Genomic DNA, 15,260 nt, shown 5'->3' with positions numbered 1-15,260 from the left:
TTTGCATTTCTCTGATAATGAGTGATGTTGAGCATCTTTTCATGTGTTTGTTAGCCATCTGTATGTCTTCCTTGGAGAAATGTCTGTTGAGTTCTTTGGCCCATTTTTTGATTGGGTCATTTATTTTTCTGGAGTTGAGCTGGAGGAGTTGCTTGTATATTTTTGAGATTAATCCTTTGTCTGTTGCTTCGTTTGCTATTATTTTCTCCCAATCTGAGGGCTGTCTTTTCACCTTGCTTATAGTTTCCTTTGTTGTGCAAAAGCTTTTAAGTTTCATTAGGTCCCATTTGTTTATTTTTGCTTTTATTTCTAAAATTCTGGGATGTGGGTCATAGAGGATCCTGCTGTGATTTATGTCGGAGAGTGTTTTGCCTATGTTCTCCTCTAGGAGTTTGATAGTTTCTGGTCTTACATTTAGATCTTTAATCCATTTTGAGTTTATTTTTGTGTATGGTGTTAGAAAGTGTTCTAGTTTCATTCTTTTACAGGTGGTTGACCAGTTTTCCCAGCACCACTTGTTAAAGAGGTTATCTTTTTTCCATTGTATATCCTTGCCTCCTTTGTCGAAGATAAGGTGACCATAGGTTCGTGGATTTATCTCTGGGCTTTCTATTCTGTTCCATTGATCTATATTTCTGTCTTTGTGCCAGTACCATACTGTCTTGATGACTGTGGCTTTGTAGTAGAGTCTGAAGTTAGGCAGATTGATTCCTCCAGTTCCATTCTTCTTTCTCAGGATTACTTTGGCTATTCGAGGTTTTTTGTATTTCCATACAAATTGTGAAATTATTTGTTCTAGTTCTGTGAAAAATACCGTTGGTAGTTTGATAGGGATTGCATTGAATCTATAGATTGCTTTGGGTAGTATAGCCATTTTGACAATATTGATTCTTCCAATCCATGAACACGGTATATTTCTCCATCTGTTTGTGTCCTCTTTGATTTCTTTCATCAGTGTTTTATAGTTTTCTATGTATAGGTCTTTTGTTTCTTTAGGTAGATATACTCCTAAGTATTTTATTCTTTTTGTTGCAATGGTGAATGGTATTGTTTCCTTAATTTCTCTTTCTGTTTTCTCATTGTTAGTGTATAGGAATGCAAGAGATTTCTGTGTGTTAATTTTATATCCTGCAACTTTGCTGTATTCATTGATTAGCTCTAGTAATTTTCTGGTAGAGTCTTTAGGGTTTTCTATGTAGAGGATCATGTCATCTGCAAACAGAGAGAGTTTCACTTCTTCTTTTCCTATCTGGATTCCTTTTACTTCTTTTTCTGCCCTGATTTCTGTGGCCAACACTTCCAAAACTATGTTGAATAGTAGTGGTGAGAGTGGGCACCCTTGTCTTGTTCCTGATTTCAGGGGAAATGCTTTCAATTTTTCACCATTGAAGGTGATGCTTGCTGTGGGTTTGTCATATATAGCTTTTATTATGTTGAGGTATGTTCCTTCTATTCCTGCTTTCTGGAGAGTTTTAATCATAAATGGATGTTGAATTTTGTCAAAGGCTTTTTCTGCATCTATTGAGATAATCATATGGTTTTTATCTTTCAATTTGTTAATGTGGTGTATTACATTGATTGACTTGTGGATATTAAAGAATCCTTGCATTCCTGGGATAAAGCCCACTTGGTCATGATGAATGATTTTTTTAATATGTTGTTGGATTCTGTTTGCTAGAATTTTGTTAAGGATTCTTGCGTCTATGTTCATCAGTGATACTGGCCTGTAGTTTTCTTTTTTTGTGGCATCTTTGTCTGGTTTTGGAATTAGGGTGATGGTGGCCTCATAGAATGAGTTTGGAAGCTTACCTTCTTCTGCAATTTTCTGGAAGAGTTTGAATAAGATAGTTGTTAGCTCTTCTCTAAATTTTTGGTAGAATTCAGCTGTGAAGCCATCTGGTCCTGGGCTTTTGTTTGCTGGAAGATTTCTGATTACAGTTTCGATTTCCTTGCTTGTGATCGTTTTGTTAAGATCTTCTATTTCTTCCTGATTCAGTTTTGGAAAGTTATACTTCTCTAAGAACTTGTCCATTTCTTCCAAGTTGTCCATTTTATTGGCATAGAGCTGCTGGTAGTAGTCTCTTATGATCCTTTGTATTTCAGTGTTGTCTGTTGTGATCTCTCCATTTTCATTTCTAATTTTGTTAATTTGGTTCTTCTCCCTTTGTTTCTTAATGAGTCTTGCTAATGGTTTGTCAATTTTGTTTATTTTTTCAAAAAACCAGCTTTTAGCTTTGTTAATTTTTGCTATGATCTCTTTAGTTTCTTTTGCATTTATTTCTGCCCTGATTTTTAAGATTTCTTTCCTTCTACTAACCCTGGGGTTCTTCATTTCTTCCTCCTCTAGTTGCTTTAGGTGTAGAGTTAGGTTATTTATTTGACTTTTTTCTTGTTTCTTGAGGTAGGCCTGTAATGCTATGAATCTTCCCCTTAGCACTGCTTTTACAGTGTCCCATAGGTTTTGGGTTGTTGTGTTTTCATTTTCATTCATTTCTATGCATATTTTGATTTCTTTTTTGATTTCTTCTATGATTTGTTGGTTATTCAGAAGCGTGTTGTTTAGCCTCCATATGTTTGAATTTTTAATAATTTTTTTCCTGTAATTGAGATCTAATCTTACTGCACTGTGGTCAGAAAAGATGACTGGAATGATTTCAGTCTTTTTGAATTTACCAAGACTAGATTTATGGCCCAGGATGTGATCTATTCTGGAGAAGGTTCCATGTGCACTTGAGAAAAAGGTGAAGTTGCTTGTTTTGGGGTGAAACGTCCTATAGATGTCAATTAGGTCTAGCTGGTCCATTGTGTCCGTTAAAGTTTGTGTTTCCTTGTTCATTTTCTGTTTAGCTGATCTATCCATAGTTGTGAGTGGGGTATTAAAGTCTCCTACTATTATTGTGTTACTATTAATTTCCTCTTTCATACTCGTTAGCGTTTGCCTTACATATTGCGGTGCTCCTATGTTGGGTGCATATATATTTATAATTGTTATATCTTCTTCTTGGATTGATCCTTTGATCATTATGTAGTGTCCATCTTTGTCTCTTTTCACAGACTTAATTTGAAAGTCTATTTTATCTGATATGAGTATTGCGACTCCTGCTTTCTTTTGGTCTCCGTTTGCGTGGAATATTTTTTTCCAGCCCTTCACTTTTAGTCTGTATGTGTCCCTTGTTTTGAGGTGGGTCTCTTGTAGACAGCATATATAGGGGTCTTGCTTTTGTATCCATTCAGCCAGCCTTTGTCTTTTGGTTGGGGCATTCAACCCATTTACATTTAAGGTAATTATTGATAGGTATGGTCCTTTTGCCATTTATTTTGTTGTTTGGGGTTCACGTTTATACCACCTTTCTGTGTTTCCTGTCTAGAGAAGATCCTTTAGTATTTGTTGAAGAGCTGGTTTGGTGGTGCTGAATTCTCTCAGCTTTCGCTTGTCTGTAAACCTTTTGAGTTCTCCTTCATATCTGAATGAGATCCTTGCTGGGTAGAGTAATCTAGGTTGTAGGTTATTCTCTTTCATTACTTTAAGTATGTCCTGCCATTCCCTTCTGGCCTGAAGGGTTTCTATTGATAGATCAGCTGTTATCCTTATGGGAATCCCTTTGTGTGTTATTTGTTGTTTCTCCCTTGCTGCTTTTAATATTTGTTCTTTGTGTTTGATCTTTGTTAATTTGATTAATATGTGTCTTGGGGTGTTTCGCCTTGGGTTTATCCTGTTTGGGACTCTCTGGGTTTCTTGGACTTGGTTGGCTATTTCTTTCCCCATTTTAGGGAAGTTTTCAGCTATTATCTCCTCGAGTATCTTCTCATGGCCTTTCTTTTTGTCTTCTTCTTCTGGGACTCCTATGATTCGAATGTTGGGGCGTTTCACATTGTCCCAGAGTACATTGAGATTTAATATATATTTACCATGTCAGAAAATCAGAAACAATACTTATGACCTGTGATATAATATTTTCTAATCTGTTCTTTTTATTTCTGTAATTTATGTGTACCAGACCCACCAAACTGATTTCATGACCAATGATAGGTATGACCTGCAATTTGAATAACACTGGTAATGAATTGCCAGTTTTATTGCTCATTATAGTCATGAAGAAAAGGGATCAGCAGCTTGATTTAGAGGGCTGTAAAGTTTGTTCACCAGTATAATGCAGTCCCTTTCCTGTAGAAATGTTCTGGAAAATAACCTCAGGTGACAGAAACATGAAAATGCAAGATAGTCTTGAATACATTCGTGTTATCTGCAAGAACTGGACTTGAACTGAGCCCCTGATTGCATGTGTGTACATAGATAAATCTTATAGTCAAAGTCTGTCCTTTGTGATCTGGCATGGCCCTTGTTCCTGAAAGATATTCAGTGAATATTTACTGCCTGAATGAGTGACAGGGGCACCTACTGATTTATTTGTAATCCTTGGTTTCTTTAAAAGGATATAGGATGTAGAGGGGAACTGAGAAAACTATATCTTAGCATTTCTGTTAAGGGTAGTGTTGGCATCCATCAGAAAAGTGCTTTAATTTTAGCCTGTCTTCATGGATTGATCCTAAATTCAGCTGAATACTTAGAAGTCATAACTTGAGTCTTAATCCTGACCTCAGGTCATTTTTCTGGACTAACTTTCCTCATATGAAGTTGAGTCCTTTGGAGTTACAATCATTAGTTCCCAGATTATTGAAAGTCATGATTCTTTGGGGAAACACCAGGAAATACTGACTTATTTTTCCCCATGGTATGAACTGGGAATAGTTTGATTTGATAAACAGTTGACTATTACAGAGACGTCTCTACTTCCATGGCATATTTTTCTGTTACATTTGCCAAATATTTTAAATTATATTGCCTGTCAGTCAGTATTAGTGGGCAGCAAAAGTTTCTCTGCAAATTGGAAGATGACTGCCATGGTTTCATTTTAGCAACCCAGCACACCTTTCTGTGTGTCAGAGAAACGTGGATCAGATCTGGGTAACCACCAAAACTTTCTAGGTCTAGACATTGTTCTGTATCCAGAGATCCCTCTCTTTTGCCACTTGCCAGTTTTATTTTTCAGTTTTTCCTCTTAAAATATCTCTCCCTCTCCCTCTTCTTCAGGAATGACATTTTTGTGTTCCTGCTAAGTACACGAGCTGGAGGACTGGGTATCAATCTGACTGCTGCAGATACCGTAAGTAGCGAGCTAAAAATATACTGAATATGTAGTTTTTCTACTGTAAATATGTTGTTTGGTTGATACTGTCCTTTATTATGTATCACAGACTTTATTTCTTTGCCTCTTGTGTTAAAAGGCAGTAGTTGCATTTGGCCTGGAACATGTTAGCTTTCCTTTTTAGACTTTCTTTCTATTCTCTTATTCAAAGTTTCTTACACATTCATTCAACACATATTTAGTAAAAGTATATTGTGTATCTGATACCATTCTAAACACTTGGACTGTGTTAGGGAACTCAACCAATAAAATTTGTTTTAGGAGCTATAACTGAGCAAATCAGAAAGGGTTGTTTAATGACTCTTACGTATTATTCCATCATAGGAAAAACTCGTTATTTTTATACCCTAAACTTCTAAACATGGTTGGAGAGCAATGAAGTTGGTGATTTAAAAAATAAAAAGACGTCTCATCAAATTATCTATCCCTTTATACCCACTCTCCTTAGAGGGATAAAGAGCATTCCTTTTGTATCTCAGAACTATTCCCAAGATACAAACATACTTAAAAACAATTTCAGTAACCTTGAGACATAAAAATGCATAAATGGGAAATTGTTTTGTAGATGGCATGACTCTACAAATACTATTTAATGTGGTCTTTGTGGTACCTCTGTGAAATACAGAGCATCAGAATCTCCACAAATAGGAGGAAGATTCAAACTCTGGAGGGTCATGGAGAAATGAAGTCCAAAGGTGAAGAGGCTTGGATAAGTTCACAGCAGTAGATCTGAGCTAGACCTCCTGTTTCCCAGGTTCCACTTCTAGACTGTCCATTCTTTCTCCTTGTTAACTGCTGCACTGTAGAATTGCTTGCCTTCAAGAATGAAGAACAGAACCCATAACATCACCAAGTAGAGTATCAGCCACAGGACTCAGCTGTACTTTCCTCAGCATCTAAACTTCAGCCAGTTAACCTTGTCGGGACTGGGTTCCAGGGCCTCAGGTCTGCTGGAGGCATAACTGGGTAGATGCTGTAACTTACCTGTACATCATCAGCCTCAGTTATCTTGAGAGAAGGCAGTCAGTGGTGGTAGTGTTGTCCTGGGGAGTCCTCTGATGAGGTAGCTCACTTGGTGCCATGTTAGCAGAAATTTGCCTTTCCCTTTGCCCCTTGGTTCTCTGCTCTAGTTTTTTTCTTTTTTCTGATTAGTTACTTTGGTTGTAAATTTGTGGGTGGTAGAGGGCAGGTTCCATAGTTTTTGGATTCCTTCAAATTAGAGAAATGAGACGTGGGTTTGAATCCCAGCTCTGCTATTCACCTTGTGAACGTGAAGCAGTTGCTTAACTGCTCTAAGCCATAGTTTCCTCCTCAGTAGAATGAATATAATAATCTTTCCTTCTCCTAGAGTTGTGAAATGTTGCCTAGAAAGCATGTGTGCCCAGTGTTAATGCACATTAATACCCCTCAGGGATCCTGTGGCCCGAGTCACTCCTAATGAGAGAGCCAGGTCCAGGACTTTGTTATTTATACTGGGCTGCAAATAGCCTTCCTTTCCCTTAGGCCTTGTCTGCCTGGCTCTGTGCTCAACTCTGCTACTATGGGAAAACTGGGAATGGGAGTCCAGGGAAGGCTTTGGATTCCCAGGGTGGGTAAAAAAAAAAAAAAAAAATCACACATGATGTGGATTGAAGGGCCAGAGCTGGGGCCTGGAAGCCTCAGAGGAGGAAGAGAGATGAATGGGGAGGCAGTACTCCAGAACCCTGCACTGGTTCAGCATTGCTATGTCCTGGAGGCGTGGCTAGAAGAGGGTAGAAACTTAGGGGCTTCCCAGGGGCAGGAGCTTCTTCTCCGGCACCTTTGTCCCCTCCAGGGTTGGTAGATAAGCCTTTCCTGAAAGAGTGCTCTGTCATTGCATAGCCACCCAAAAACTGAGCCTGAGTTTGTCTCTGGGTCTCCTGTTTCCCCCTTCTTGCCCTGGGGAAGCCTTGGTCTCCACATCCAAACTGCAGTTATCCTCAGAGTCATGGATACTTGGGTGAGAATGCCAAGCAGGTCTCTCTTGCCACACTAGGCTCTTCCCTCATACCAAGAGGTGCCTATTGGGGCAGGCCAGGTGCAGATTGGAGGATTTGGAGGACGAGTTACTTGGTTCTTGGATGGGTGTTGAGACACTGTTTAGTGTGTGGGTGGGTCCCAGTTATTACATTTATCTAGTCCCCATGTTCTCCCACCCCCTCCCCTCCATATCCCAGGCTTTGCTCCAACTGGCCATAGCCAATGCATATTTGAAATAGAGGATTGAGTTCATAGGAACTGATCCAGACACAGATTCAGTTCAGCAAAGTGTTAAGTTCTCTCCCAGGTTAAAGGGGATCCTCTGACCGTGGCCTAGGAGTTGACAGCAGTGGGCCCAATTAGTCTTACTCTTAATGTGAGTACAAGATTGATCACTTTCTCCTAGCTGATCTTTTGGACTCCAGTCCCATCCCCGAGCCCCATACCTCCTCAATTTGTTTATACCCTTCTTTATCAACCATGCTAATCTCTTGCTTAAAACTCTTCAGGGAGTCTCAGGGAGTCTCTGTCATCTACAAGATAAAGTGTAAGCTCTTTTACACATACAAGGCCCTTTACTTTGTGGCCTTTATCTCCCTTTCCAGCCTAATTGCCAGACTACTGCTCCTTCCATAATTTATATTTCAGAAACAATGATTGATTTGATTCCTGAACCTCCCATACTGTATCATGTGCGTGCTAAATCACTTCAGTTATGTCCAACTCTGTGCGACCCCATGGACTGTAGCCCGCCAGACTCCTCTCTGCATGGGTTCTCCAGGCAAGAGTACTAGATGGGTTACCATGCCCTTCTCCAGGGGATCTTCCCGACCCGGGGATCAACCTGTGTCTCCTTCATTGGCAGCTGGACTCTTTACCACTAGCACCGCCTACGTAAACAGCTCCCTCATCATAGGTCTTTCTCCTTGGCATACCTCTTCTTCCGCCTGGTGAACTTCTGATTGTTTTTCAAAACCCAATTCATGATCAGGGGTTGCTGTTTTATATGGACTGATAAAGCTCTGATAAGGTGACATTTGAGCCAAGATCTGAAGAAAGTGAGAAAAGCAAGCCAATTATGTATGTGGCCTAAAACAAGAGCATTCCAAGGAAAGGAGATAAGTGCAAAGCCCTGAGGTGAGAACACACTTGGCATAATCGAAATGAAGCCAAGCCCTTTGTAGGGGGAACAGAATGAAGGTGGGCAGAGTGGTGTCAGTTGAGTGACAGAAGCAGATTGTGTGGGACTTCATGGGCCATGGTTAGGATTTTGAGGTGAGAGGCTACTGGAAGGGTTTGAACAGAAATGTGTCCTTCTGGCTTCAGGGGTTGTGGAGTGGGGAAGAGCAGGAAGTTCAATTAGGAATTAGACATAAGGCAGTGGTGACTTGGGCAAGGATTGAAGTAGTGGAGGTGATGAGAGATATTTGGAATCTGTGTGTATCAATATTTTGAAGGCACAGCCAGTGGGGTTTGCTGCTAGATTGGCTGTGGATCATGTGGGTCAAAGAGAAGTACACGGTGTTCAGTGTGAGGAACTAGGATGATGGAGGTACCAGCTACTGGTTAAGGGAAAGTACACGAAGAAATGGGTTTGAGAAAGAAACTCAAGAGTTTGGTTTGGGGTGTGTTAAGTCCAAGATTCTTAGCAGACATTAAGTAGCAGTGTCATGCAGGCAGTAGAGTGTGTTTTAGGAAAAAGATTGAGGCTCAAGATATATTTTGAAGTCACCAGGTCATAGGTAATGTTTAAGGCCATGAGGCTGGATGAGGTCACCTGGGAGACCCATTTGATTAAACTGTCTTCCCCTTTTCAGCCTGCCTATCTCAGGTTCGATCTGTGGTTTCTTAAGGAATGGTTTACCTAGTCATTCATTGGAATAATCAGAAAATAAGCAGGTTTGAGGGGGCAGAGCTGCATCAGGCTTCTGGTGTTGTGGGTTTTTTGCGCAGGCTTCTCTTGTTGTGGACCATGGACTCTAGGCAGAGATTCAGTAGCTGGGGCTTGTGGGCTCTTGAGCATGTAGCCTCAATAACTGTGGTGCACAGGTTTAGTTGCTCCATGGCATGTGGAATCTTCCCGGAACAGGGATTGAACCTGTATCCCCTGCATTGGCAGGCAGATTCCCATCCACTTAGCCACCAGGGAAGTCCCATGCTTCTAGTTTTCACAGCTTGTCTTACACACGTGAGCTACTCCTGCCAGTCAGGAAGAACCAAACCTAACCCTAACCCCACAACTAGAGGAGTAGAAATAGGAATTCTCTTTACATCCTGGGACATAGAGGCTCTGAATATTCTGAGTCTCCAATTCTGAAATAGTTTACATTTAATTTTGAGGGGAAGGCTAAGGGACTCACAGATTAGAACCTCTTAGAATACTCAGGGGAAAAAAAAAATGGAACCACATGATTGAAATGAGTTGCTAGGTAATGGTTTGTGTGGAGTCAAGCTATACTCACTGTGTGTATTATTAGAGAAACAATAAGTTTAACCGCTTGCCTGACATTTTTCCTTTGCCCTGAGATTATTTAGCTTCGGAAGATCCCCAGAACCATTTATGGACAAGGAAGAGGTTAGTCACCCTAAAATGTCAGGAAAAACTTAATGTTTTATGATTGAGAATGCATATATAAACATGTATTTTGTAAACAGTGAGACTCTGACTCACTCTGTTAATAAAAACATGATTTTACCATGAAATTAATGGCAGCTGCCCCTTACTGTCTGCCTTGTTCTTTGTGTATTCTTCCTGAAGTAGGAATCTCTTTGCATTTGACATTGTTTAGTAAGGGATTGTTATAAACTGCACTGTTGGTTTTGTTTTTGTGTCATGCTGTTTTAAATGTTTGTGTAGAAAGAGATTGAGGAGCTTTTGTCCCATAGTAGCAAGCAGTATGAGAAGTCTTATGTCCCATGAGACACCATGGGACAGCTTTCAGCCCTCCCAAGGAACTGAACTTCTAACGCATTCTCCACCCATTCCCTCCCAAGTGTTGGTCCAGCTGTTTCCAGTTGTTCCTCTCAATTTTCCCATTTTTACTCCCTCATCCCCTGAAACTTTCTTTGACTTAAAGAGCCAAGAGCATCCCACCCATTTCAGCTCTCACCTTCCTTCTTTGCTTCCCCTTCCCAGTGCCCTCCCAGCTTGCTGTTTACAACTTCATAAAAGTGCTGACAATTAATATATTTCCCCTTAGTCATTGCTGGGCCATGCATTGTGGATTGACTGGCTCTGATCTTTCCTAGTTAAGTCAGTTGTTGTATTCTTAATTGTTGCTTCTTTTTCTCTAGAATGTCACTGAGCTCCATAAAGACGGGTGTCATAACTGTCCTACTCCAGTGGACATTGTCTCCCCTGAGTTCATGTCATGGTGGATTCAGTGTTCATTTTTTATTGTCGAGGTAGATAATAACCATACATCTCATCTGGTATTTATATCTCTCTTATTCTTGTCTTAACTTTTTAGCTTATACATGTTTCATATTATTTTGCTCTGTGTCTTTTTCTAAGTAGAATTTTTTTTTTTTAAACATCAACAACTTATTAGATAGGGCTAAGTAGAATCTTATTTTATTCTCTCTTCCTCACCAGTTCTTTACCTCTTTTAATCCGTTTGAATGATAAGAGCCACTAAATTGGGGAAAGAGGGGACTTGGAAGTTAAATTGCAAACCTATCTCCTTAGGCTCCAGTCTTACTGTTGATGACCTCAAAAGAACCCAAGTTGAGTCAGATTTGGTTGCCACTGAGACTTCTAGGAAAAATGTAAATATGGAGGAAACACTTATGAAATGATTCATAATATAGGGTTGCCCATTATGAGTTCATGCTGAACTATTCATTGCCTTAGGCTTGGACTACTGAAGGTACTGTCTTTTGGGTGTGATATCAACTCTCATTTTCCACATATACATTCATGTTAGGTATGTTGGGCAAACAGTTGCCCCCACCCCAGTTCATTGGAGGTCTCACTTTCATGAACTCTGTCCTCTCTTCCTTTGTTCTCCCTGAAAATTTAAACTGAATTTTCTAGAATTTTGCCTATCGTGTTGAAGTTCCAGAATGTCCTGTGGTCAGGTTTTCTGTATTCCTCTAACAAGTGACAAACGTTGTATACTTCAAATCCTAGATCTGCGGACACTGGCTTAACAATAAGCTTTCATAATGATTTTCTTTCTTTGGCAGGCGGTTTGTCCTTTCTTTTTCCTCAAGGATTCTAACTTACACTAAAAGTTGAGGGATTATACCTCACATGAGAGCAAGACAAAAGGAGTGCCATAAGAAAGAGAGTCAGTGGGGGTTCTTATTATTAGAGGCAAGAAAGAACATTAAAAATGCTGATGCTTTTTATCCATCTTCACATCAAGTGAGTTCTGCAGAAAATGGCAGAAGAATTGCTTCCATTATTAAATGAGAAAATAAATTACTTAGAAATAGTGTTAAGCAATGGGAAAAGCATCTAGAGGAACAGTGTCAAGAGAGATGAATTACTCTTTTGCTTACATTTTAGTGCTTTTTCTAGTTTCGATCACATCTTAGAGATTCTAGTATCAATTGACTAGTATTTGTAGAATTCTACTTTGTTCTGGTGGATGGTGTCTGTCCTCAAATAACACCAGGCAGGAAAATTTGTAAAATACATAGTACATATGAAATAATTGAATATCTTTAGAAAATAGTGACTACGTGGGAGCTTGAACCAGGATAGGCAATGTAACATTTTGCTAATAGTGCAGGTTGTAAAAGCAGACTATTAAGACTGTGAGCTCAGGCCAGTCTTCCTAATTTATGAGATGAAGGAAATATATCAGGTTTTTATGAAAATTTAGTGAGATATGTATGCACATCTGTTTAAGTGCTTAACAGGTTTCAACCATTGTAATTTCTAATAGGAATTCATAAGGAATAGGAAAGGGAAACATTGTTACAGGCAAGAGAAATCAAGGAGGTCTAAGTCAGAAAATCAGCTTGAGCAAGAAATGGTACAGTCAAAGTAATATAAGTGAGGGATACCAAAGAGAACTACCTGACAAAAGGGAAGGAGTGTGTTTATATTAGGAAAGGATAAAAGTGAAGTTGACTTAGTATATAGCAGGACCTGGTTATTGAGGGGAATTTGGACTTGGTGTGTTACAGCATAATTGACAGAGGGATGGAGTGGCCTCTGGTGATACCCAAAGTAAACTGAAGAAAGAGACTGTGATCTCAGAAGTCCGCTGATCTTGAAGCATCAGTGAGCTGGATGTAGGTGGTGAGGGCCTGGCCCAGGAGAAGGACAGTGGGGATATAGAAAGAATGGGTTTGTTTCTGAAGAAGTACTGGCTAGATTTGGTGACTTGGTTGAACGTAGAGGAGGACACATGAGAGATGAGGGTCACTTTTAACTGGCTTTCTTTTAAGAGATACACTGTATTGATAGTAGCCTCAGGACTGAAGATCCAGATTCTTTTGGTTTTAGGATCACCTGTGGGTCAGGGGAGTAGGGAGTACATTTTGTTCTTTGTGTTTGTTGTTTAGCAAACTAGAAGTAGCTTCCAGAGAACCCTTTAAACATTTCTTGCTTGAAATTCAAAACAGGAAATGACCCTGTTAGTGGGAACCTGAGAATGCCAGGAAAGCCATGCCTGCCTCTTACCAAGGTAGACTTAGGGTTAAAAAGAATTTCACATCCCAGGCCCACTGCTTATTTAGTCTGTGTGATCTTGGATAAAGTCTCTTAAGTTCCCTGAGTCTCAGTTTCCTCATCTATTTATATAAAATAGGAGTTTTTAATAGTGACTAAATCATAGTGGAGTGGAATTTAAGTGAGTTAATACTCATAAAACATCTAGTACAATGAGTGGCAAGTAGTAAGCCCTGGATGTTAAGTGTTAATATTGTTGCCACTCCTTTTTAAATGAAAACCCTGAAAAAAACTCAGAGTCTTTTGCCCAGAGCAGATGAAGAAATGGCTTGGTTTTATGAGTAGATATCTGTTCATCTTTATGTCATAGAAAAAAACCTGGTATCAAACTGTTGAAATAGATGAATGGCTGGATTACTGTCAGAATTCCTGGTGTTGCCCTGAGAGTGCCTCAGTCTTTGCTGTATTCTTGTCCTGCCTACACAGGTCATTTTTTATGATAGCGATTGGAACCCCACTGTGGACCAGCAGGCCATGGACAGGGCCCACCGCTTGGGGCAGACAAAGCAGGTTACTGTCTACCGACTCATCTGTAAGGGCACCATTGAAGAACGCATTCTGCAGCGAGCCAAGGAGAAGAGTGAGGTAAGCAGAAGGCAAAGGAAGTACTGTGTTGGTAGAGAAAACAGTTCAGCCGCAGTGACTGACCAAGACTAAGACTCTCAGCTTTCGTTGGTCATGAAAGCCCTGAAATTTCTTGTGTCTAGAAGCTATAATGAAGTCCTGTACAAAAGCAGCATGTACTGGCCTGGCCATTCCTCACTCCTTTTCTTCTGGAATGGTATCTACACCCTGTATTCACCTGTCATCCATTTGAAGAAGACCCCAGTTGTGGCCCTCGTGTTTGACATAGTTTCACATTCATGGGAAGAAGAAATGGCCTTTGCTCCTGCCCTAGTATTCTCGGTGTGATCGGCCTCTGAGCTGTATGCTTAGTTTGCTAGTTTCTAAAGAAATTATCATTTTTGGTTCTTTTCCTTCTTGATTCAGTATTATTGGATCTTATAGTTATCAACAGTTTCAAGCAAAGAAGTTCTCATTGTCCTTTCTTTTGGCACAAATGACCTGGATGAGCCAGTCACGAGAATGAAAAAAAAAAAAAAGGAAATCCACGGGCCTCACCAGAAGTACAGATTGAGAAACATGTTTCTTTCTTTCTGGATATTTTCCATAAGGGAACAGATGCCTATCGGTGATTTTTTTTTTTTTTTTTTTTTTTTGCTTTGGATTAGATTCAACGGATGGTGATTTCTGGTGGGAACTTCAAACCAGATACCTTGAAACCCAAAGAGGTGGTTAGTCTTCTTCTAGACGATGAAGAATTGGAAAAGAAATGTATGTACTCTAGACCTCTTATTAATGCGCTCTCCTTATCTCTGGCTCCACATATCTGAAAACAAAAGGGCCCTTGACTATGTCCCAAGGGTAGCAAAGCCAGACTGTGTTTGGCGAGAAACACTTTTTTGGTTAGTACTTTATTTTAAAGCTCATACAAGGATATGTTATGGAGTATAAGGAAATAGGTGTATTTTTAGAGTAATATAACTTCAAGTAAATGTGTGCAGGAAGGCTGTCTCCTAGATTTCCTCAGCAGTAATGAATTTACCCTCTTTTGCCCAGAGAAATATTTTTGTGAAATTACGGAAAAGTTGGAAAAGCACTTTGCCATATGAAATATTCAGACCCTTCTCCCAGTATTTCTGGCTTTTGAGAAGCCAAAAAGTGGGTTTCAGACTTAACCTTGTGAACTTCTGCAGGCATGGACAACATCACATCAGAAAATGTGATGAAGCACCTTTCTTACGGTGCTCATGTGTGCCACTACCTTCTGAAAACCTTTTAGGACTCTGTAACCATACTCGAATCGGTGCAATGCACAGATATTAGAAGGCTGAAAAGGAAAAAGGAAAGGCGTGGAAAGGCCCATGACAACGAGACTGAATCATGGTTTGAACCCAAAACTGTTTAGAATCCAAGGAACTCCATTCATTCTCCGAGTTAGGAAACCACCAGTTATCTGCCTGCCTTGGATAGATAGAAGTCATACCTTGAATCATAAATATCAAAGAATAAGGCCATCTTAGTTTCAGAAAAGAAGGATCAGGATTGCCACAGGTGCTTCATTAGGTCTTAAAATTTTCTTGATAGTGAGACTCCGGCAAGAAGAGAAACGGCAGCAGGAGGAAACCAACCGAGTTAAAGAACGCAAGCGCAAGCGGGAAAAGTACGCAGAAAAGGTATGTCAAGCTGGGGTGGTAGACTGGGGCTGATGGGGCTGCTAAGTGGTCCCTCCAGAAAAGACTGTAGAGTACATGCTTGTCATCTTGGTTGCTGGTTGGTATCCAGCTCCACCTACGTGTGTTATATAA

The 15,260-nt window shown here is 40.0% G+C and overlaps 1 protein-coding gene across 2 annotated transcripts in view; it reads left to right on the top strand.

Annotated features, from left to right (window-relative positions):
- Positions 1-15,260, top strand: part of INO80 (INO80 complex ATPase subunit) — a 123,579-nt gene that overhangs the window by 101,664 nt on the left and 6,655 nt on the right. For both annotated transcript variants that reach the window (XM_020877552.2, XM_020877551.2), the window contains exons 29-32: positions 5,093-5,165; positions 13,318-13,476; positions 14,124-14,226; positions 15,040-15,128. In XM_020877552.2, coding sequence (XP_020733211.1) covers positions 5,093-5,165; positions 13,318-13,476; positions 14,124-14,226; positions 15,040-15,128 — 424 coding nt within the window. The remainder of the gene's footprint in view (positions 1-5,092; positions 5,166-13,317; positions 13,477-14,123; positions 14,227-15,039; positions 15,129-15,260) is intronic.

Source organism: Odocoileus virginianus, chromosome 6 (assembly GCF_023699985.2).
Source record: "Odocoileus virginianus isolate 20LAN1187 ecotype Illinois chromosome 6, Ovbor_1.2, whole genome shotgun sequence".
NCBI classification, from domain to species: Eukaryota; Metazoa; Chordata; class Mammalia; order Artiodactyla; family Cervidae; genus Odocoileus; species Odocoileus virginianus.
This window is presented reverse-complemented; position numbering and strand designations above follow the sequence as displayed.